The 23,988-nt window shown below is 38.6% G+C and overlaps 1 protein-coding gene across 2 annotated transcripts in view; it reads left to right on the top strand.

Moving 5' to 3' along the window:
* gorasp2 (golgi reassembly stacking protein 2) overlaps positions 1 to 23,676 on the top strand; it is a 38,577-nt gene extending 14,901 nt beyond the window's left edge. Inside the window, exons 2-10 of one of the 2 annotated variants that reach the window (XM_041200913.1) lie at positions 1,636 to 1,716; positions 3,778 to 3,981; positions 7,391 to 7,477; positions 8,512 to 8,642; positions 10,010 to 10,142; positions 11,777 to 11,888; positions 17,749 to 17,838; positions 18,515 to 18,634; positions 21,608 to 23,676. In XM_041200913.1, coding sequence (XP_041056847.1) covers positions 1,636 to 1,716; positions 3,778 to 3,981; positions 7,391 to 7,477; positions 8,512 to 8,642; positions 10,010 to 10,142; positions 11,777 to 11,888; positions 17,749 to 17,838; positions 18,515 to 18,634; positions 21,608 to 21,933 — 1,284 coding nt within the window. In that variant the 3' untranslated portion in view covers positions 21,934 to 23,676. The remainder of the gene's footprint in view (positions 1 to 1,635; positions 1,717 to 3,777; positions 3,982 to 7,390; positions 7,478 to 8,511; positions 8,643 to 10,009; positions 10,143 to 11,776; positions 11,889 to 17,748; positions 17,839 to 18,514; positions 18,635 to 21,607) is intronic. The other variant, XM_041200914.1, reaches the window with a different exon arrangement.
* The last annotated feature ends 312 nt before the right edge of the window (positions 23,677 to 23,988 follow it).

The raw sequence follows: 23,988 nt of genomic DNA, 5'->3' as shown, positions 1-23,988 counted from the left end.
GGGGCTATGGATTTCACTGTTCTTTGGGAGCGTTGTACCTCTGGCTAAGGACTTATAGTTGAGATGAGGCACTTTGTGGCAGAGTATTGCTGGCCTTTATGTTGTATTCTTCAATGGCCACTCTGTCAGATGAGTAGGTGAGTCTTTGAGAACCCCATACAGACCTGCTGTCACATAGCTTAAGATGATTAGGTTCCATCTGAGTAAAGTGACTCTAATGTTCTGAGATCTTCTAAGTATGGATTTTAGTGAAGTACTACCCTGGCCTGAGGCAGGAGCACAACAGGATGCTGAAGTGGAGCAGTGGCTGATTTTGTGATTTTAACATTGAGTGAGCTTCTGCATTTGCAACCCACTCACTATGCATCCAGATCAGAAACCAGTAAAATTGTTGTGATAAATAATAGCAAATTATGGTAAAACTCAGCAGACCTGGCAGCATCTGTGGAGAGAGAAACAAGAGTTAACGTTTCGAGCCCATATGACTTCTTCAGAGCTAAAGAGAAGTAGAAATGTGATGTGATGGATTTTATTCTGTTTAAGAGGGGAGTGGAGTAGGTGGAGCAAGATAGAAGGTCAGGGATAGGTGGCAGCTAAGCAGAGATTGACAAAGATGTCATGGACACAAGACAAAGGGAGTGTTAATGGTAGTGGTAAAGTGTAAAGAAGGTGCTGATAGTGGCATAAAGGTAAGACAGCAGCAGGCGTTAATAGCAGAAGGGTTAGTGCACTGTGAAAGCACAATATAGAAACAAGTGACAGGTGGCCCTGGCGGGTTGGGGGGCGGGGTGTGGGAGGTAAAAAAAATTAACAAATAAATATAAATAAATAAATAAAAATTGGATTAATAAAGGGTCAAGATGGAGGAGAGAGCTCATGGTCTGAAGTTGTTGAACTCAATGTTAAGTCCGGAAGATTTTAAAGTGCCTAATCGGAAGATGAGGTGCTGTTCCTCCAGCTTGCTTTGGGCCTCACTGAAATGTTGCAGCAGGCCAAGGACAGACATGTGGGCATGAGAGCAAACTGGTGAGTTGAAATGGCAAGCGACAGGAAGGTCTGGGTCACGCTTGTGTACTGAGCGAAGGTGTTCTGCAAAGCAGTCTCCCCAATGTATAGGACACTGTATTGGGAGCCGTGAATACGGTAGACATTGCTGTGATGGCTGAGACAACTTGGGTTATGTCAAAGTAACTAAAAAAAATTGGCAAACACAAGGGTGCTGAGGTGGAGTGAATGAGGGACATGCTGAGGTTCACTTTTTCTTAACAAAGACTAGCAAATCCCTACGTAGAGGAGGGAAAATTGGAAAGGAAATCATTGCTTGCAGATGCTGGTGGTTAACTACAAAGCGCAGTAGGAGCAGCTGGCTAACGTCTTGGCTGTAAATCTAGATCTTCCAAGTGAGCATGCTCCTATATGCCAGAATCTGTCAGTGCAAAGTTTTTTTGTATTGAGCTGCTGGTTTTTGCTTGTCTTGTGGATTTCCAACGTTAATTTTCAGATGTTAAGTGCTAGTTTAGTTGTACACTTGGATGAATACAATGAGCTCATGGGACTTCTTTACAGTACTATTAGGTATTTAGTTTAGAATATTTTGTATCTTTTAAAAAGTATATTTTTATCTTCTGCTTTCAGGTTCAAGAAAATTCTCCTGGTCACAGGGCTGGACTGGAGCCTTTCTTTGATTTTGTTGTTTCCATTGGGAATGCTAGATTGGTAAGCAGTTTATTTTCTTATGGAGTGAGCTATGATTTTGCCACTAAACTTAAAACAATTATTTTTCTATTTCATATATTTTTATCCCAATGCATTTTGTTGGGGAAAACTTGCAGAATTTATGGTAAGTTATATTAATTGGGTTAAATACTTGTTGAGTAGTGGGTTCCAAATGTAAAATAAATGCTGCTTCCACTGTGGTTTCCACTTTTGCAATGTTAAGGTATGGATCTTCTGAGAATGTTTATTTGTGTGCGTGTATGAAATCAAACTTTTAATACTCATGAGATTTTAATACCAAATCTGAGGATAAAGTAGCTCCAGCATTCACTTTAAGCATTGTAATATATGTAATAAGGTTCTTGTTTTTGCTGGTGTGCTTTTTGTTTTAAAATTGTAATTGGAAATATAAGATTGAACAAAAGTAGTGATTTTTAATACTTGACAATTGTTCATTGGTGTATAAATGCTAAGCTCATAGTTTCTATTTTGGAAATTATGACATGTAATTGACATTGAACAGAACTTTCGTTCGCTGGCGGGAGTGGTTGTACCCTGGAGGTACCCCCCAAGAAGACCCCAAGCAAGGACAGCATGAGAACTGCCTGGGAAGCTTAAACTTCCGATGGGCAATTACCCTGCACTGGGAACCAGTTTAAACCTGAGACTTCGGATGGTTCTGACTTTCTCAGCAGAATAGATATCCAGGAAAAGTTAGAAGGATTAAAACCACTTCTAACTCCTGGATAACCTATGGTACTGATTGTCCCCTACCCACATCTGACCAGAAGATAGGTCTTTCTCTTTTGCTGGTGGCCACTCAGAATGGGCCTACAGGCCTTTCTAACTATCAGTGCATTTTCTCCTTTGCCCCAGAGGCTATTATGGAAACTTGGCAGCTGCTGGTTGAAGACCTGAAGCCCACTTCATTTGGAAAACAGCAACATCTCTAACAGTTAAGATTACAGCTACCTTGAATTTCTTTATATTTGGATTATTCCAGGCGGCAGTAGATTATCTTTTTCGTATTAGTCAGGATGCTGCTCACTATTATGATGGCTACTAATGCTCTATTCAGAAGGACTGCACAATTGGTATCCTTCCAAATGGAAGCTGGTAAGCAAAAAACAAGAGAGGCCTATCCAGTCTGACTGTTGGACAGATTTGCACAAGTTCAAAAAGCAGTTGACAGTGGCCCTTAACTTCCAGGCTCCAGGGCATTGCAACTGAGAGGTTACCCCCAAAGATGTGCTGGGCGACCCAACCCACCCCCAACCCTGGGAAGTTTAAATTTCCCTTGGGCAATTGCCCTGAAATCAGAACCAACCGAAATTTTGATTTATATCAACAAACTTTGGATGGTTCCAACTATCTTACAGCAATAATTACCCAGGGAAAATTAGAATTAAAACCACTTCTAACTCCTGGGTAACTATAGTACTGACCACACACACCCCCCCACCCCCACTGACTACACCCCTCCACTGACCATTTGAAACCCCAATCCTACCCACTTAGCTTACAAACCTATCTTCTCCATGGCTTCTGAAAGTGGTTGGACCTTTAAACGTACCTGCTTTATGGCAGCTAGTGCTGGACAAAGTGGGCGTAGCTTCCTTGCCTTGACTCTGCAGCCCTGGACTGAAGACCTTGGAAGTGTGCTGCCCTGCACAGTTCTTGCCTGGCCTGAGTTGGAAGGTGGGCGAGAAAGGATCAGCTGGATTTCAAGGTAAGAAACTAGGACCGGAGTAATAATCCGACTCTGCCACGCCATGGAAGTTCACGCCCAATGTATTTACCATTCAAAGTCCCTTATGACAAGAACTCTCAATTTTATGAACAGGGATACATTTCATTCTGTTAATGCTAGTGTATTGTGTTAATTAGCTTCTCTTATTTTTCAGGAAAAGTAGTTGTTGAAGGTGCTAGATGGTTAACTGGTGATAAAAAGATTTACTTTGAGGTTTGGGAGAAATGAGCAAAGTTCAGTTTTGGAAGCATTTTATTTGTGTTAGATTTGCTGGATAAATTTAAAAGTTATTTCCTATGTTTTGACTTCAGAATCAGGACAATGATACTCTGAAAGATCTTTTGAAAGCCAATGTGGAGAAACCAATTAAAATGGTTGTCTACAGCAGCAAGACACTCAAATTGAGAGAAACTACAGTAACTCCCAGCAACATGTGGGGTGGCCAAGGCTTGCTAGGAGTCAGCATTCGATTCTGCAGTTTTGAGGGAGCTAATGAAAATGTGTGGCATGTGTTGGTAAGTTAATTCTGATGTGGGGTGTAAGGGTTAAATTGTTTTTTGGTTGAAGTCCTGTATTAAAATTATGCAGTTTTAAAGACGTCATTTTCTTCGCCACTCAGATTGAAAATGCAATACTATCAGAATTATTTCTTTTTAAATATAGTTCTGAAGCAATTTTTGCTTTTGGCCCTTTGCTTATGTTTTTTGAACAAGATTAAGGTAATTACCTCAATAGTGTCAATAATTATCTTTGGCAACAAATTTAAAATTGTTAAAGTTTCTTGCGGGTGCATGGAGAGAGCAGCAGTTAAAAAATTTCGAGGTAAGAAACTAGGACCTGAGTAGCAATCCGACTCTGCCACTCCGCAGGACACCTTCCCAGTTACTTTATACGGATGTGATCATGAGCAATTGCTTCTAATATGATTCATTAAAAATACTTTTTATTGGACTAAACTTCAATTGGACAATTTCAAGTTAAATATGATTTTTTTAAACTTCTTCATGAGATGTGAGCGTCGCTGGCAAGACTAGTATTTGTTGCCCATCCTTAATGATCCTTGGGAAAATGATGATCCACTTTGACCGAAATCTGTACATAATCCTCCAGTACAATTAAGGCAGGAGTTCCAGGCTTTTGTCTCAGCGATGACAAAGGAATGGCGATTCTGTTTCTAAGTCAGGATGGTGTGCCACATGCTAGTGGGTATAGAAATAGGAGGGCAGAGACGATGAATGGGTGACTGGAGAGATGGTGCAGGAAGGAGGGTTTTAGATTCCAGGGTCATTGGGACTGGTTCTGGAGAAATAGGAAATGTACAGGCTGGGCTGTTTGCTTCTGAATAGAGCTGGGACAAATGTCCTTGCAGAGTAGTTTGCTGGTGCTATTAGGGAGGGGGATGGAAACCTAGAGGTAACATTAAAGAGGAAAAACAAGTGCACAAGGAATTGGGAAAGACAGATGGTACTAGAAATTATAAAGCATTCAGTGGGGTCAAAGGAATGCAATAATACCGAAGCTGAGTTTACTGTGTATGTGTCTGAATGCATGGAATGTGTGTGCTAAATAAGGTTGGTGAGCTACAGATGCAGGTAACCATGTGGGAATATGATGTTAAGGCAATAACGCAGACTTGGCTCAAAAGAGAATAGGGCTGGGTACTAAATTTCCCAGGATAGAAGATATTCAGGAAAGATAGGGAAGGGAAGAAAAGAGGAGGAGATTGATTAAGGATAATAATAGTGTTGGAAAGAGGATGTCCTAGAAGAGTCAAGGACAGAATCTATTTGGTTAAAGCTAAGAAACATTGCAAGTGCCATTACACTATTGGGCCTATTCTACAGGCCACCAACTAGTGGGAAAGATAGAGGGACTAATCTGCAAGGAAATTATACAGCAGTTATAATGGGTGTGGGAGTGTTGTGGGGGTTGGCATTTCTGGTTTTGGGGAATGAGGAGGAACAAGCTTTTAGAAATGGTAATCTAGCACAAAATTAAGTCACTTGGACAAATGTGGATTAATCAAGGAAAGCTGGCATGCATATGTTAAGGGCAAATCAGGTTTAACTAATTTGGTTAAGTTTTTTGATAAGGTAACAGGGGATCCTTGAGGGTAACATGGTTGATGTGATGTTCATGGACTTCCAAAAGATGTTTGATAAAGTGTCGCATAACAGGCTTGTCAGCAAAGTTGAAGCTCAGTTCCGATGAAAGATCATTTCAACCTGAAATATTAACTCTGTTTCTCTCTCCACAGATGCTGCCTGACCTGCTGAGTATATCCAGCACTTTTTGTTTTTATTTCAGATTTCCAGCATCCGCAGTATTTTGCTTTTGTACTTCTGATTTCTTTAATTGATTGTAAAATATGCATCCTATCTCCCTTAAACTTATTTTCAGTGACCGGGGATATAATTTCTCTAACTTCTGTTTATAACTCAGATTTGAACCGAGGTAACATCTTTATTGCCCTGCAGTGAATAATTTTTATTGTCCCATCACTGAGCCATTTGGATCAGAAACTTAGTTTACCACACTGTTCATATTACAACAAGTGTTATGAGAAGCTCCTGAAATGTTATGTTATGAAGAACATCTTCTCTATTTTCTATATTCTAAAATGGCTATCCAAGTAGATCATGGGGGCATAGAATGTATAGGCCAGAATGCATCTGACCATTTCAAATGAGCGACAGAATTCCAAGTGGAGAACTCAAATTCATATTGCAATTGTATTTTAGTTCATTAGCCTCTTCCTAGAACAGCTGGAGAAAGAAAACTAAACAATGGGCCAAACCAAAGTCACAATGATCATCTTTGTGCTTTACATCATTCAAAATGGGGAACCATTCAATGGTCCTCCAGCATCCCTTCCATTGTCCAGCATGATTCCATTCCTCCCTAACCAAATGCCTTCTCTTCCTACTCACCTCAAGTTCCTAAAAGCACCTACTCTTGGTCCACTCATCTTTTTCGTCTACATATTGCTTCTCAGTAATTATAATCCACAAGTATGTGGTCAGTGTTCACATGTATAATGATGATGCCCGCCTCAACTTTCCAATACCTCTGTTAGCTTGACTGCCTCTGTACTGATGGACTGCTTATCCAGTCTTGTGTGAGTCTTAACTACTTCCAAGCTAATTATTTCAAAGATCAAAGCTATGGTCTTCAGCTTCGAATGTAAATGCCATTTGCAATTGACCTAAGTTTTTGTTGCCTCCATGACCTCTTTCCTGACCTTCTATCTGCCTCCCAAAACACACGTTTTATGTTCTGCAGTAAATCCTTCACACCCATTGCCCAAGATCTTGTCGACCTGTTTGATTGCCTATGTCCACATTGTGTTGAAAACCCTCACCTTTATATCCCTCCATGGTCTTGATTTGTAATTGAGTTGAAAGTGTTGTCTTGACTATTTAAGGATAGGGTTTCAGCTAGAGCTTTGCTAATTTTTAGAGGTGAGTGGCACTATTAATTTACATCAAAATCCTGCAATTTTAAACAACGTACTTACTGAAGTAAGCATGCTGAAGTTTATGTGACATTTGTTAGTTTAGATGAAATGATCCATCCTTTAAAGTGCAGCTGTGACAGGTCACTGAGATCTTGTAAGTATTTGGTATAAAATTTCATTAGTTTGCTATGTTAACGAGTTATTTTTTTGATTATTGGAACCAAATTATTCAAACTTCTAGTTGAACCAGTGAAAACCTTTTATATGTAGATTGTAGTATTTTAATGTGTTTGCAAATTCGTTGTTTAGGTGGAGTGACTCAATGCATCTTGATGAGATTTCAGCTAAAGCGTGAACAGGCTTTGGAGTAGCTGTTTTTAGGTTCAACATCGGAAGGATCATTTAACTTGCAATAATTACACAACTAAAACAGTTACGTTATCATAATGTGCTTAATTTTTAACCAGGAAGTGGAACCAAATTCTCCAGCTGCACTAGCTGGTCTTCGACCTCACACAGACTACATAATTGGAGCAGATACTGTCATGAATGAGGTAAATTGAATAGACTATATGGTTTCATGTATATATAAAACCTATAGAGTTTAGAAAACATTTACCTTTGAAGCCGTTTCTAACCATCAAAATTTGACTGTTCTGTTGCTTAAATGATTTTCTGTAACAACACCATAAAGATTCTGCAATGGTTTGGGAAGCTGCACGCATATATGATATTTTTTGTATCATCCCTGGAATTTTCCTTGCTCTCAGAAGAAAGAATTTTATAAGGTGTAAATTGCAATTAAATTCATGAATGCTTTTTTAGCTTATGAAATGATGCAAATTTCTTCTTTAAAACACCCATATTTTTCTTCTTGTTTGCAACAGAGACAAGCTTGTATGTAACTCCACTTAGGTAACCTCATCTTGATTGGTCTTCCAAAGCTGTAACTTAATGGACAGATGAGAGATTCCCATAAAACGCAAGAGTAGAGTTTCTGTAACATTTTCCCTTCTATCTTATTTCAATCCTGACAGTTACCTTTTCAGTTAAATATTGATGATGTGCAAAGCTGTAATTTTTTAAATTTTATTGAAGATTCAAGGAGTTTTTGGCACTTTGAGACTCTTAAGTGCTGAATGCATATACAAGTTTCCATGAAGTTCCATGAATGAAAATCCATTGTTTGATAAGAGGCATTGATTACTTAAGTATAAACAGCCAAAGAATGGTGGATAATGGTTCATGTAGCTTATTGTGAAGAAACCTTGTTTTTAAGCTGTGGAATTAGGATAATTTTATTTAACAGAGTGATTGTATAGTGCATCAGTGAATTGTTGGGTTACTGTGCAGAGAATCGCACTTAGTTATGCTGGTACTGCATTGCATTCCTATATTAATGTTCTAACTGAATTGTGAATAACCTGCATAAAACTTAGGGACATAAATATGTAAGATTTTGCTCAGGAAATACTAGAGTGCAATAATTTTAAGGTCTTTATCTGCATACTTTGATTGTATGTTTTTGTATATGCATTGGATGGATCCAGAAAATAGCATCACTAATACATTAATTTCTTTCCCCTAGTCTGAAGATCTCTTCTCTCTGATAGAGACACATGAAGGAAAAGCTTTGAAGCTGTATGTCTACAATACAGACACCGATAACTGCCGAGAAGTAGTTATCACACCAAATACTACTTGGGGTGGAGAAGGCAGGTAAGAGGCAAACTCATTTTGTTGAGGGTAACAATTCAAAACCAGCAAGTTCTGGACGTACTTGTTCTATCCATAGCATTCAGACTGAACTGTGGGTTGTTACACCCAGGATGGGAGGAGTGTGTAGTTTATCTAGCCCCACTACTCTACCATTAGTTTAAAAGTTTATTTCTCTCACCAATAATTTACCTTCGCTACTGTTAGACCCAGAATAAAAGAGACTTTAATAGGGCTTCTTTCAATAAACTCTGATTGATTTATTATAAAACGAAACTTCAGTTCTTGTAACTTGTTTTAAAAAAGATTAACACACAATATGTAATCTGGAAGTGTAACTATCCATCCTTCTTAAAATTCCCCAGCATTTGTGCATGCACACACGCACATGCAAAAACAGATGGGTCTCTGCAGAGATGGGTGGTTGAAGAAAAAGACTTTATAAAACAAAGGATAAAATTTGCAGGGTTTTGACACCCGATCTTGAGCTCCCTCGTGTAAAGACAGATTGCTGGTCCCAATTGATGCCTGAAGGTTCTTGTCAACGGAGCTTTGGCGTTGAGGAAAATAGAGCCGGATCAATCCTTCTCCTCTCAGCTACCTGATTTCCAAACATAAGTGCCACTAAGTTGAGGATTCCTAGCTGATTACTGATAACCACCCTATTTCAAGCAAGGCAAAGACAATGCGAGCTGGGCAGCTTTCTCCTTCTAAGTTCATTCCCAAATCAGTTTTTTTAAAAAAGTTCAAAACATTAAGCTCCTCCTTCAAATGATTTCCAGTAAATCACCAGGCCTTTGCCTTTAAAGCAGTTTTTTTTTCCATCAGTTAAAGAGATTGCAGTTCAAATAACAAATAGCTGCCCCCACCACCCCCCCAACTTCCCCAAGTGCTACGCTGATCAGGTGATTTCTTGGAAAAGGCATGCTTGTTCACAGTCCAAGGTGAACTTATGACCTTTTTAAAAAAAAATCCAAGTCAGCTTCCAAATGTCCAAATAATGCAAAGTCCTTCCAAATCTTAGAATCTACCAGGACAATATTTTAATTTAACAGGGTGTACCTACACTACATGAACTGCAGCGGTTCAAGAAGCCGTCTCACCATCATCATCTCAAGGCCAGTTAGGGATGGACAATAAATGTTGGCTTTGCTAGCATCGCCTACATTGCATAAACACGTGAAAAGAAAGAAAATGGGCGCAATATTTTGAAGAGACCCTTTTCCTTGTCGCATTTTGGGTCGACTAAATATCTCAACCTATACTTTTTTCAAATGCTGACAGACTTGCTAAGTATTTCCAGCTATTTTTTGTTATTTTAATATTTATCTTCTAGAATTTGGTGAATAACAAACACAAATTGTTTTAAGCCTAGGGTGTGGGATTGGATATGGCTACTTGCATCGAATTCCAACCCGTCCATTCGCAGAGGGTAAAAAAATAAGTCTTCCGGGACAACAACCTGGTACACCAACCAGTCCTTTAAAAGATGGTTTCACAGAGGTAATATTTGATTTGTTTTATCTTGAAGATACTTTGAAAGGAATGTTTATTTTGTGTGCAGATGAAAAGTTTGGTTCTACTTTTATGTGGAATTTAAAAATGTGATGGGCCTTTGTGTTTTAGTGTAAAAAAAATTGAAAAACAATTAACAAGGATTTCAGAAACAGAAGGCGATTTCAATTCATGAAAAGGTGTACATCTATGAAGGTAGTAAAGTTTGCAGACAGCTGTTTTCATTTTAATAGAGAATTAATGTAATTTACACATTTATGCAATGAAAAAAATGAGCTTACATTAATATTCTTTAAAATATTCTGTAAACTATTTGACAGAACTGGGAGACTTGCTTGCACATTAGCTATTTATCCAGTCATACCTACATTTCTCGTGTTATAATAATTCTGATTTACAATCCTTTTTTCTTAAAATCAATCTGGTGTTAAAAATGTTTAAAATTTTTAAAAACGTTTCAATAATTGCAGTTTGGCTGAAAATATCTTTCCTGTGATTATGATCATCTACAATGTTAATTTTTTCCTTAAAGCTCTTAATATTTAAGCTATTTTATGCAAATAAAAATTGGAAAATTTTTGTTGTGTTGTATCTGTTTTCCATAGTGTTATTGCATTAAAAAATTTAATATACTAAAGATGACTGAAATTTTAGATATGTTGGCTCAATTTTCGTGATCAGTGACGCAACAGTGCTCTCCACTGACCTTGAAGAAAACCATCCATAAAGATTTGGCATGGATGCCTTCTTTCCTGATGTCAGTTTGAATCTGACAGCTTGTCAGTGGGATCTCCAGGTGTTCAGCAACAGTGATACCATCAAACTGAATAGGCAACCAATCACATTGAAGTATTCTTGCAGGCAACAAACCAGGAAGTAAATTGCACTGAATTCTTTAACTTTGAATTAAATTTTTACGGAGCAAAATAAATGATTGGGACATGCACATGGGATTAAGGTTGAATCATAGAATGGTTATAGCACAGAAGGAAGCCATTCAGCCTGCCATGTCCATGCTGGCTCTCCACAAGAGCAGTTCACCCAGTGCCAATCCACTGCCTTTCCCTGTAGAAGCTAAAATAACAAACATTTTTTTTTTTAAATTTGTGTTGAAAATGTTTTTTTTATCATAATGGAAAAATCTGACATTCCACAAAAACTGGTTCTTCAGAATCAGTGAGGCTGCTCAGAAGTAATTATGAACTTAGTATGCCATTAAAAATCTGGGTTATACCTCATCCAAAAAGGCGTAACGTTTCAAGGATTTCTACAACGAGACTAATAGAGTACAAGGGCAAGTTTTCATCGGTTCAATTATATCTATTTGATTTCAATGTGGGGGGGACTTCAGTGCATCCCATGGGGAAAAACATATAGAATCACTGACAGCAACTCCTGGATTTTCGCATTTAACTACATGTGTTGACTCCAGAATTGCTGTCCATTTCAGAGGTGTGACAGTTTTGCCATCATTACTACCACAAAATCCAACCAATTGTTTTCGTTCCTATAATAAATGTGGTGGTGTACTTTCAAATTTTGTACTGTGTATAATTTGCTGCAGTTTTAAGTTTGAGTTCATTTATTGTATGATGGTTAGATAAGCACTTCTATCTTCGTAGGTTCAGCTGTCTGCTGTTACCTCATCGTCTGCTGCAGCCAGCCTCCAGCAGGGACTATCAGGACTTTCACTGGGTACTGCTCCCCCTTCAGTTAATAGTGTTCTTAATACAGGTATGAATTAGTAGCATTTATGCAAGTTCTGGAATTTATTTTTTAAAAACTCCATTCTCTGATACCTTCATTTAAAATCTTTCCTCTGCTCCCCTACCCCCAAAAATGAGGGATAATTATATGCCAACCTCAAGATAATTCAAACATATTCTTCTAAAACTTCTGGACTGCTCATCATGTTGGGTTCTTTAATCAGAAAAGACCCGCACAAATGAGTTAATCCGATGGGTACTTGCAAGATATTTCGGCCAGTGGGCGTGCGCCTACCAACAATTAAGCAGCTTGTTAAGACCATTAATCAATTAATTTGATCCCATTTTTCGCTGCTGTCCAACCTTACGGTTGGTGGGTGGGCGCATAGGCCAGGCGGCCTTTGCATTTTTGAGCAAACCTCATCCACGGGTGGAATGAGGTTTCCAACAGTAAATTAAAAAAAATTTGGAAACATAATTCTTATTATGTCCCTGTTCATGTGACTGAGTCACATGTGGGGGCATGTTTCCCTTATTTTTAGAATTTTTACTTTTCATTTTAAAGTTCTTTAGCTTCCCTTCGGGGAGCTTTCAGTGCGTGCTCCTCCGCGCCTGTACCAGCGTGAAATTACGGTCAGAGCCCGATTGCGGGCTACAGTCTGTTTCATAGCCATTCCCAGCCACGTGATGAAGGGAAAATCCTGCTCTGAGTCCATCTGCAGCTGTTCATGTTATTTGTGCAGGGATTAGCATGTTTTCCATTTCTTATTCCACATGATTGCTAATGTAACATATAGGGAGACACTTGCCGTCACAAATTAAGATCTGTTTTAGATGCATTCTATGGCTCAGTGGCATTAGTCACCCTGTAACTTAGTCTGACCATCTTACTATTATGGAATTGACTCACTTTATTATATCTACTTACATGAGAGAATAACCTTTGGGGGGGATTTGTGACTGCAGTCACATCTCCTCATGCTCTGAATTGAATATTGTGCCTTTAATATGTACTACTTCAATCTCTGCAAAGTCAGACCAAGGGAACACTTGGTGAGATGAAGCTCAATATTACTTCCTTCACAGCTGATGATCATATAAAATAACGGTTATAATCAGATGCACTTTGTTCAATTAGTACAGCTTTCCATGATACAGATATAATGAGCACACTGCATTTCTCCACATCAGTGTATTGTCTTGCTTGGCAAACTAATTTATGTCTATTCTCCCCACAGCCTTTTGCTGCCTGACAACCTCAAGCATTCTGTTTCATAATCCTCTGCCTGACTGTGTCTGTTTTTATCTCACTGTTCACAACCTGCCACGTGTAATGCTTTGCCAGACCTTCTGCTGAGCACTGAGGGCCAGCAACTGCCCAATACACTGAGGTGTTTAGCAATTATTGAGACAAGCGAGCAATTTACCTTTTTATTTGCAGATTATGAGGAAGCATCAACACTACTTTGAGTATCTTAACTACAATAATCTTGGGACTTTTTTAATTTGCATGAATATGGTTTGCTTTAAAATGCAGCATTTAAAGTAACTTTTTCCCCAATTTTTTTTTTGCTGTGAAAAGGTTATGAGAAGATTATTGCACATGTCATTTACATATATTTGATCATCTGGATTAACACATTTGTGCAAGAAAGATGCTGATCCTGTTTGGATTAATAGTGTAAGGACCCATCAGGCATATAATTGAGTCAGCTTTATCATTTTTCTCTCTACTGCCAGAAGTATAAAAACTGAAGCAACTTCTCAATTATAAAACTATCTTTGTGGGGAAGTTTTGAAAGTATTTCTTCCCCTCCCTCTCCTCAGTGATGATCCCCTTAACAGAACAGATCACAACTATAGACACTGTAAAGCTCATCCTGTTCTCACCTGTTTCAATGAAATTAGTGCCTGGAATGGAAAACCAGGGATTGTTTTGACAGCAAACCAAAATATTTACACCATAGAAAATAGCATAAACCGCCTGAATGAATTTTTTAAAAACTTGAATTCTCTACTTTTCCCTGAGTGAGAGCTTTAATGAACACAATGTTTGCTTTCATTAGCATATTTACATTGTTGTTCCACTTTATTATACAGTACATGCTTATAGAAACATTTTTAGCATATTCACGATCATGTAGCATAGTTTGATCAACTGAGTTCTATTCATGTATTTTTGACTTGTTTTATTCCCATAATTGGAAACTAGTATATGTTCTTAAATGGTTTGATAAATCAGTTTACGAGCTACATTTGATTATGTGAAACCCAGGGTGGCAGTGCAATAGGATACTATTTTGGTTGTTAACCAGAAGGATATTTTATCTTTAAGTGTAATATATAGTATGTTAACTTAGTTACAGGCAAAACTGCTCCAGACATTCTTGTCACAGTGTAGTCACCAGGTTTGTTTTGTGTACTGGCAAGCTTTAGGGGGAAAAGTAAATCATAAGTTGCAAACTCCCAATTAAGGACTTCACGCAGCAAGCGCCACTAGTACTTCATCCACATGATGTATAGCTCAAAATAGTCTCTGAAGATAATCTGGGTTGGAAGGACAAATTCTGCAGTTCTAGCACAATGCACCTTTCATATTTGAAAAAACAAAAAATATAATGTCACTTTATTAAAATTTTTGTAATAACGTTTATACCTTATCTTTTGTGTTCAAAGTCACTTAGAGTCATAGAATGATAATATTAAAGAAGGAGGCCATTCAGCTCATTGTGCCTCTAGTGGTTGTCTTAAGAGCTACTCAGCTCATCTCACTCCCATGTATTTTCCCTGTAGCCCTGCAAACTTTTTCTCTTTAGATAATTACCCAATTCCTTTTTCAAAGCCATGATTGAATCTACCTCCGCCACACACTCAGGCAGTGTATTCCAGGTTCTAACCACTCACCGTGTATATAAAAAGAAAAGTTTCTCCTCATGTCGCCTCTGGTTCTTTTGCCAGTAACCTTAAATTAGTGACCTCTGTTTCTCAATCCTTTTGTCAATAGGAGCAGTTTCTCCATATCTGCTTTGTCCAGACCCCCCCATGATTTTGAGGACCTCTATCATATCTCCTCTCAACCTTCTCAACCCCAGGTTAGCCATTCTATCCACATAACTGAAGTGTCTCAGCCCCAAAACCATTCTCAAAAATCTTTTCTGCAACATCTCTAATGCCTTAACATCCTTCCTGAAGTGGTGCCCAGAATTGAATGCAATTCTGCAGTTGAGGCCAAACCAGTGTTTTATAAAGATTTACCATAACTTCCTTGCGTTTGTACTGTGTGTCTCTATTTATACAGGCCAGGATCCTGTATGCCTTATTAACTACTTTCTCAAAATTGCCTGACACCATCAACAATTTGTGCCCATATACAGCCAGCCTCCTCTGCCCCCCTTAGAATTGAAAATTTTATATTGCCGTACCTTGTTCCAGCCAATATGGATTACTTCACACTTTCCTGCATTAAATTTCATCTGCCGTGTATCTGCCCAATTCACCAGCCTGTTTGTGTCCTCTTGAAGTTTATCACTATCCTCCTTTATAGTTGACGGTGCTTCCAAGTACTGACATAATAAATTTTGAAATTGTGCCCTGCACACCCTAGTATAGGTCATTAATATAGATCACAAAAAAAGTGATCTCAATACTGACACCTGGGGAACCCCACTGTACACCTATCTTGAGTCCAAGAAACAACCATTGACCACTACTGTTTCCTATCACTTGGCTAATTTTTATCCATGCTGCCACTGTCGCTTTTATTCTATGGACTTCAACTTTGCTGGCAAGCCTGTTATGTGGCACCTTATCAAAATGCCTATTGGAAGTCCATGTACACCACATTAGCCTCATCAGTGCCTTCTGTTACTTCAAAAAACTTAATCAACTAGTTAAGCACGATTTATCCTTCTCAAATATATGCTGGTTTTCTTTAATTAATCCAAATTTGTCCAAGTGACTGTTAATTTTGTTCCAAATTATTATTTCTAAAAGCTTTCCTGCCACAGATGTTAAATTGACAGGCCTGTAGTTGTTGGGTTTACCCTAGCACCTTTTTTTGAGCAAGGGTGTAACATTTGCAGTCCTCCAGTCCTCTGGCACCATCCCTTTCTCTAAGGGCTATTTATGGCCAGTGCCTTCAGAGTTTTCATCCTTACCCCCATATTGTTCTTGATCTACCAGATCTGATCCTGGCGACCATTTAACTTTTAAGCATGGCCAGATTTTGTTCATTCAGTGCCTCAACTGCCTCCTGTTTCACTACAATTTTGCAACATCACCTTCCTTGATAAAGACCAATGCAAAGTACTCATTTAGCATCTCAGCCATGCCCTCTGCCTCCATGCATAAATTCCCTTTTTGGTCCCTTATTGCCCCACAGCTCTTTTTAACATCTTGATACAATTTATATGCTTATATAAGAATTTTGCATTCCCTTTAATGTGGGCTGCCAGTCTCTCCTCATATTCTCTTTGCCACTCTTATTTTTCTTTACGCTTCCTGTTTGAACATTCCATAATCAGCCTGGTTCTCACTTGCGTTATCAATATCTGTCATACACAGCCTTTTTCTGTTTCATCTTTCTGTTCATCTCCTTCATCCAGAGAGCTCTGGCTTTGTTTGTCCTACCTTTGTTCCCCTCTTGGGAATATACCTTGACTATACCTGCACTATCTCCTCTTTAGAGACAATCCATTGTTCAATTATAGTTTTGCTTGCCAATTTTGATTCCAGTTTACCTGGGCTAAATTCATTTTCACCTGTTTGAAATTATTCCTCCCACAGTTAATTATTTTAGTCTGGATTACTCTTTGTCCTTTTCCATAACTAACCTAAATCTTATGATAGAATAATCACTTTCCCCTAAATGTTCACTTATTGATGCTCAATCCTCTTGTCCCACCTAATTCCCCAGAACCAGATCCAACAATGCATCTTTTCTCATTGGACTGGAAGCATACTTGTATGGAAAATTCTCATGAACAAACTTGAGAAACTCTTCCCCCTCTCTACCACTTAAGCTATTGCTATTTCAGTTTGTATTAGGATAATTGAAGTCTTCCTTTATAACTACTCCACTGTTTTTGGCCCTCTCTAATTTTCTTGCAAATCTTTCCCACTAGTTGATCTATAGAATACACCCAGTATTTTAATGGTACCTGAATTGTTTCTTGGCTCTAACCAAACAGGTTCTTCCCTTGACCCTCTCGAACATTCTCTTTCTCCAACGCAGTAATATTCTCCTTTATCAATAATGTCCCCCTAGTTTCTTTCCTCACTCCCTGAAAACTGCCTGCAGACCCTCATTCCTTTTTCTACCAATGTCATTGGTATCAATATGAATATTGACTACTGGCTGTTCACTCTTTTTCCCCTCTGCAGCCATGCTATGGCATCCTTGTGCCAAGGAAGCAACGTACATCCTGGAAGAAATGTCTGCCTTTCTAACTGTAGAATGCCCCATCAGTTTGCTTTCCCGGTCTTCCTCCTGCTGTCCTATACAGCTGAGCCAACCGTGATGCATAATCTACATAGTGTACCAGTGAACACTTACACTGCTACATTCCATGCACTGGACCAACAATACAGAATTACTCATGGGTTTCCAGCTTCTTCTTCGAAAAGAGGGAGTGCTTAAGAATACCTACTAACAGTGTAAATTTTGACAATTTCCAGCAGCAGTTATTTTTGGAAAAAGCTTGCAATTTTAAATTCTTAGATATATTTGGTGCAAGAGTAACACATTTCTGTGGAAATATCCTGTATATTTTATAAGAGAGCATTGTTATCCCCATTTCATCTGTTGCAGGAGATGCTGGGAATCAGTGGTTGTTTGTTCAAAACATTGAGACTTTCTTTTAATAAATCTCTTTTTTTAAACTTGTAAGGTGTTCCAACAGTTCCCTTGTTGCCTTCATCTGTGAATTCATCCCCAGGTGCAGTACCAACAAATATAAAAGCTGATCCCACCCTACCTGGTAAGTCTCTGATTATAGGATAAAAATCATAAGTTGGTGTAATGCTGGTGGGAAGCTTTGTTTTCTGTGTAGATATTAATTTGTTTTATTGCACTTCAAAGAAAATTTTTTTTTACCACAAAATGGATTAGTGATGTACATCATAATATATAGCCAAAATGTGCCAGGCTGAAAACTTCACTGACTCAGTACAATTACTTAAAATATAGTCTACTTGGTGAAACTATTAGCTGCAAATGTATATATTTATGGTTAATACAATACATAAAAATCTTTATCATTCAGCATATCACTTCGTGCTCTAGCCAATAACACATGCTTACTGGTAACACTTAAATGGGTTTAATGCACAGAGTGTCCATTTATCTTTCAGTTGGCATGTAACTTGTTTCAATGATTTAAGAGTCAGCTCATAAGTGCCTTAATTTTTAATTAGTTGACAATGTTGCACGTTTTTAATTGCTGGTCATCTTTTGAAAAGTAAGTGAATTCTAAATGTTGTAATGAATTGGGTAACATCAATAAGCATCGTACTGTTCTATATGTTTATCATTATTTGAACAAAAAAATTAATTGTAATGTAAGTGTTATTAATTTTTCTAAAAGAGGTGCCACATGTACAGCATTCTTCACATTGTTAACATTGATTATTATATGCACTTTTCAATATTTGCAGGTTTAATGCCATTACCAAGTGGACTCCCTAATTTGCCCAACCTACCCAACTTGAATATCACCCTACAAAACCTTGCTCCAGTGACCCTGCCAGGAATAGGTGTGATACCTCCACCCACTGGTATGTTTATAGAGTACTGTAAATGTCCTTTATCCAATCTGAATACTCATTTAAAATGGACCAATTTAATTTTAAGTGGTAAATATTTTAGAAAAATCTTCTCATGATTTCTGTTGGTTCTTTTCCCCTTTTTAAATCTCCATGTGCTACCCACTATTCCATATCTGTCAATACTGCCAGGCCTTTGCTGGTGGTGATCTTGTGCAAGTCACTGGGAGATTTAATAGGATATTTTGCTTTCTTCCACTCCCCCTTCAATCACTGCCAAAAACCTGAAATCCTAATTAGGAAAACAGGAGAGACCCACCAGAAGTGGTGACACAGTGGTATACAGTTAGGAGAGAGTGGCCCTGGGAGTCCACAACATTGACTCTGGACTCCACAAACTCTCATGTCATCAGGTTAAACAATGGCAAGGAAACTTCCTGCTGATCACCATCTACTTCCCTCTCTCAGCTGATGAGACAGTACTCCTCCATGTTGAAACCACTTGGAAAACTAAGGGTGGAAAAGGCACAGAATGTACTCTAGGTGGAGGACTTCATTGTCCATCATCAAGAGTGGCTCAATAGCACCAACACTGACCGAGTTGGATGAGTACTGAAGGACATTTCTGCCAGACTGAGCATATGGCAGGTGGCGTGAGAGAGAACAAGGGGAAAACCTACTTTACCTCACCCTCGCCAATCTACATTTGCCTATGACAGTATTGGTAGGAGTGAGCACCACATAGTCCTTGTGGAGACAAAGTCCCATCTTCACACGGAGGATACACTCCATATGTTCTACTACTGTGCTAAATGGGATAGATTTCAAATAGATCTAGCAATTCAAAACTGGGCATCTATGAGCTCCTTCTGGGCCATCAGCAGCAGCAGAATTGTGTTCAACCACAATCTGTAACCTCATGGCCTGGCATATGCCTCATTCTACCATTGCATTCAAGCCAGGGGAATCAGGAGAGCCTACCAGGTGCAGCAACAGGCATATCTAAAAATTTTGGTGCCAACTTGGTGAAGCTGCAACATAGTTATGAATGGTGGTGGACAATTAAACACCTAACTGGAGGAGGAGGAGGCTCCACAAGTATTCCTATTCTTTATGATGTGAGCCAGCAATCAGTGTAAAAGACCAGGGTCAAGCATTTGCAACCATTGGCAGCCAGCAATGCCAAGTGGATAATCCATCTCAGCTTCCTCCTGAGATCCCCAGCATCACAGATGCCAGCCTTCAGTCAATTCAGTTATCTCCAGTTGCGGTATCAAAAAACTGCTTACGACACTGAATATATCAAAGGTTATGGGTCCTGACAACATCCAGCTGCTATGCTGAAGGATTGAGCTCCAGCCGCACCCCTAACCAAGATGTTCTAGTACAGCAACAACATTGGCATCTACCCAACAATGTGGAAGATTGCCCAGGTATACCCTGCCTGCAAAAAGCAGGACAAATACAAATACAATACAGCCAATTGCCACTCCAATAATCTACCCTCAATCATCAGCAAAGTGATGTAAGGTGTCATTGACAGTGCTATCTAGCAACACTTGCTCAGCAATGACTTGCTAAAGTTAAGTTCAGTTGGTTTCTGCCAGAGTCACTCAACTCCAGACCTCATTACAACCTTGGTCCAAACATGGGCAAAAGAACTGAATTCAAGAGGTGAGTTGATTGTGACTGCCCTTGACATCAAGGCAGTACTTGGCTAAGTTTGGTATCAAGGAGCATGTGCAAAATTGAAGCTAATAGGTACAAGGGAGAGAACTTTCCATTGGTTGGAGTCATATCTAACACAAAGGAAGGCCAATCATCTCAACCTCGGGGCATCGCTGCAGGAGTTCCTCAGGGTAGTGTCCTAGGCCCAACCATCTTCAGCTGCTTCATCAATGACCTTCCCTCCATCAGAAGCGGGAATGTTCACTGATGATTACACAGTGTTCAGTACTATTTGCAAATCCCCAGATACTATCCCCAGATAGAAGTAGATCTGACCATCTGTCAATGATGTTTAATTGTGTTATCTTCACTGAAACCCCACCATCAACATTCTGTGGGTTACTGTTGTTCAGAAACTTAATCAGACTAGCTGTATAAATGCTGTGACTTCAAGAAGGTTAGAGGCTGGGAATTCTGCAGCGAGTAACTCACTTCCTAAATTCCCAGAGCCTGTCCACCATCTACAAGGCACAAATCAGAAAAGTGATGGAATACTGGCTACTTGCCTGGATGAGTGCAGCTCTAACAACACTCAAGATGCTCAACACCATCCAGACCAAAGCAGCCCTCTTGATCAGCGCCTCATCCACAACCTTAAACATTAATTCACACCACTGCGGGCACATAGTGGTCGCAGTGTGTACTATCCACAAGATGCACTGCAGTACCTCGCCAAGCCTTCTTCAACACCACCCTCCAAACCCATGGCATCTACCACCTAGTAGGACAAGGGCAGCAGATTCACGGGAACACTGCCACCTGCAAGTTCCTCTCCAAGTCACACACCATCCTGACTTGGAACTATATTATTGTTCTTTTTCTGCCACTAGATAAAAATGCTGGGGATCCCTTCCTGTCAGCATTGTGGGTCTATGTACTCCAGATGGACTGCAGCGGTTCATGAAGGCGGCTCACCATCACCACCTGAACGGCAATTAGGGATTGATAATAAATGCTAGCCTTGCAAACGGTGCTCCTATCCCATGAACAAATTTTTAAAAAAATGTTAGTGTGTCAGCACATGTCTGCTGCAGCACTCTCACTTTATTGGAAACTGCTTTCTGTTTCAGCCATTATTTAAAAATATTCAATTTTTCCTTTTAAAATATCCATGTGACAAAACCCATTCTCTGAATATCATAATCATAGAATGGTTACAGATCATAAATTCAGCTGCACTGACACTGTGCTACACACACACCCTTTTCCAAATTAGAGTATGTAAAATGTGAAGTAATTATCATGTTTTTCTTCTAGGTTTTTCATCAGCTGCTCAGCTGCCACCACTAACTCTTCCTGGACTGCCCCCTCTAACAATGCCCACTATGCTTCCCTCACAATCATCCTTGATTACTGAGGCTAAGGCTGGTCTAACTGAAACAGTTTCAGCCATCTCTCCAGGAGGAGGTGGTTTTCATGTTTCTGCCTCTGCACCGCCTGCTGAACAAACCCCTGCCCTCATCTTGGATACTGCAACTGTTTCCATGACAACTGCTGACATCCAGGCAACTGCATCACCTAATGCAAATAATGAAGAACCATCTTCCATTTCCACAGACGCACAAGCTTTTTCTGAGTCTTAACTGTAGACCTTTTCAAAGCAGGAGTTGATTAATGTATTTATTCAGCTGCAGAATGTTCTGAAATTAAAACATTGTGAAAGATAGACTGGCATGATCACATTTCAAGGAGCGTTAAAACATTGTACATAATTGTAAGGATGAGGTAAATACACACCTTTAATATGGTTAGACAGTTTACCACATTGTTAAGCAATGGGATTACTTTTGATGTAAATGGAAAATAAATTATTTTATCAAGTACAGATTCAATTACCTCTCTTTTCCCACTCCCCCTCTTCAGCTGAGGTTTGTTTCTGGTACAGCATGTGCGCTGTTCAATTACATATTTGTTGGATCTATAGGCGATATCTTGGTTGTAATCTTTTCTAGCTTGTACAATTTGCAGATCACTAGGTCAGTACTTAAATGTATCATTAAAAAACAGCTCTGTTTTTAATGATAATTGAAAGGGAATAATGTGGGAGAAAATTTATGTTCAGCTGAAATCCAGTAGGTGTCACTGTGAACATAACGGAATATATTTGAAAGAGATGATTTAGCAATAAATTCTACTGGAAAGCTTGTCCTAATTCATTTAATTTCAAATTCTGGTATTTTTCAGAATAGAAGGAAAGTTCTATTTTTTAAAAAGTACCTTGTCAACTGGTGTGCCAAAATCTAATGTTGCTTTTGTGTATATAACCTGGAAATTCTGTAATTTTATCAGGATTTCAAATCAGTGATAGAAATTCTTGAATGTAAAGCACTAATAGATTCAGCATTTGAATAAATGTAATCATGTGAAATGTTTTAAACAAAAGTGTGATGCCATTTAAGATGCTGATAAAAGCATTGAGTAGCTCAATCACCTTGAATAAATAAGGGTCTCACATTAGAGTTGAAAAAGAATGAGGCAAGAACATATTATTGAGGGGCTTTTTATGTAAGACAGTGATCAAAAAACTCCTTTCAAATGTTATGGAAACAGGCTATTGGGCTCATGTAGTACTGTGGTAAAATAAAATGTCTCAGCCACTAATCCTAAGTAATTTTCAAGCCAAGCTGTTCTGTTTTATCTCAAGCTGTTTGTTCTGGCTAAGCTTTAACAAACCTGTGAGTATGATTAAAAAATTTGAGGAAATTTTGGGAGAAGTAGGCTTATTTGTATCAGAGAAGCAGGGCTTTAAGTTGAGTGGATCAGATAGTTAACTTCTGAATTGTGAATCCTATAGTATCTCTTGCCTACCATGAGTTGTTGAGTGTGTGTGTGAGTGCCAACTAAGGCCAGGAACTAATTAAATTGTGTTATTATCTAGGCTGAAGGAAGCAGAGCATTTTTAGAAATAGATGCAGAAAAACTCTGTTAATGTTTTGATTGAAATAGGTTGGGGTAGAAAACATAGACACTGGAGAAGGAAGGGTAACAGCTGAAGGGTATTTTAAGGAAATGAGTGGAATGTATTGGTCAAGATCATGATGTGGATTGCAAAATGTGTTATATGAAATAAAAATCTAGTTACTGGTTTAAAGAACAAAATTGTAACTTTGCTAGTGTCCCATTCCAAATAAGGCTTGATGTTTCACTTTATTTGCGCTACATGACATGAATATTCTTATTTAAATTTAGTGTTCTACTGCAAACTGTAAAAACTTCTTATAAAATGAAACATATAATTCTGTGGATAAACATTTGTCTGATAATTTGTCCACATGTAAAGACATTTAAAAGAACAATTTGTATTTATAAAATAGTAATAGAACCTATACTGAAACAACTCTCTTTTTTTATATATATATATATATATATATATATATAACTGGGTACAGTTTCAACACATTATCTGCTTTAAGATTGATGCAAACTAACAGCATCAAGTAATATAAATGACAGCATCTTTCTCAAACTAGAGAAAACTCAATTTCTGCCCATGGAGCACTTCAGATATTCCAGATGTCCAAGAGGTGTCTGAATTCCGGCGAAATTTGTGTCTGTTGTTTTTATGGCTCCATTTGAATTGTATAAAATTGAACTACAGAAATGTTTTGTTCCTTGTTTGATCTTAATTCATTGCAGGT

This window comes from Carcharodon carcharias, chromosome 12, assembly GCF_017639515.1.
Source record: "Carcharodon carcharias isolate sCarCar2 chromosome 12, sCarCar2.pri, whole genome shotgun sequence".
In the NCBI taxonomy this organism is placed as follows: Eukaryota; Metazoa; Chordata; class Chondrichthyes; order Lamniformes; family Lamnidae; genus Carcharodon; species Carcharodon carcharias.
The sequence above is the reverse complement of the archived record's forward strand: the minus strand, read 5'-3'. Positions and strand labels throughout refer to the sequence as shown.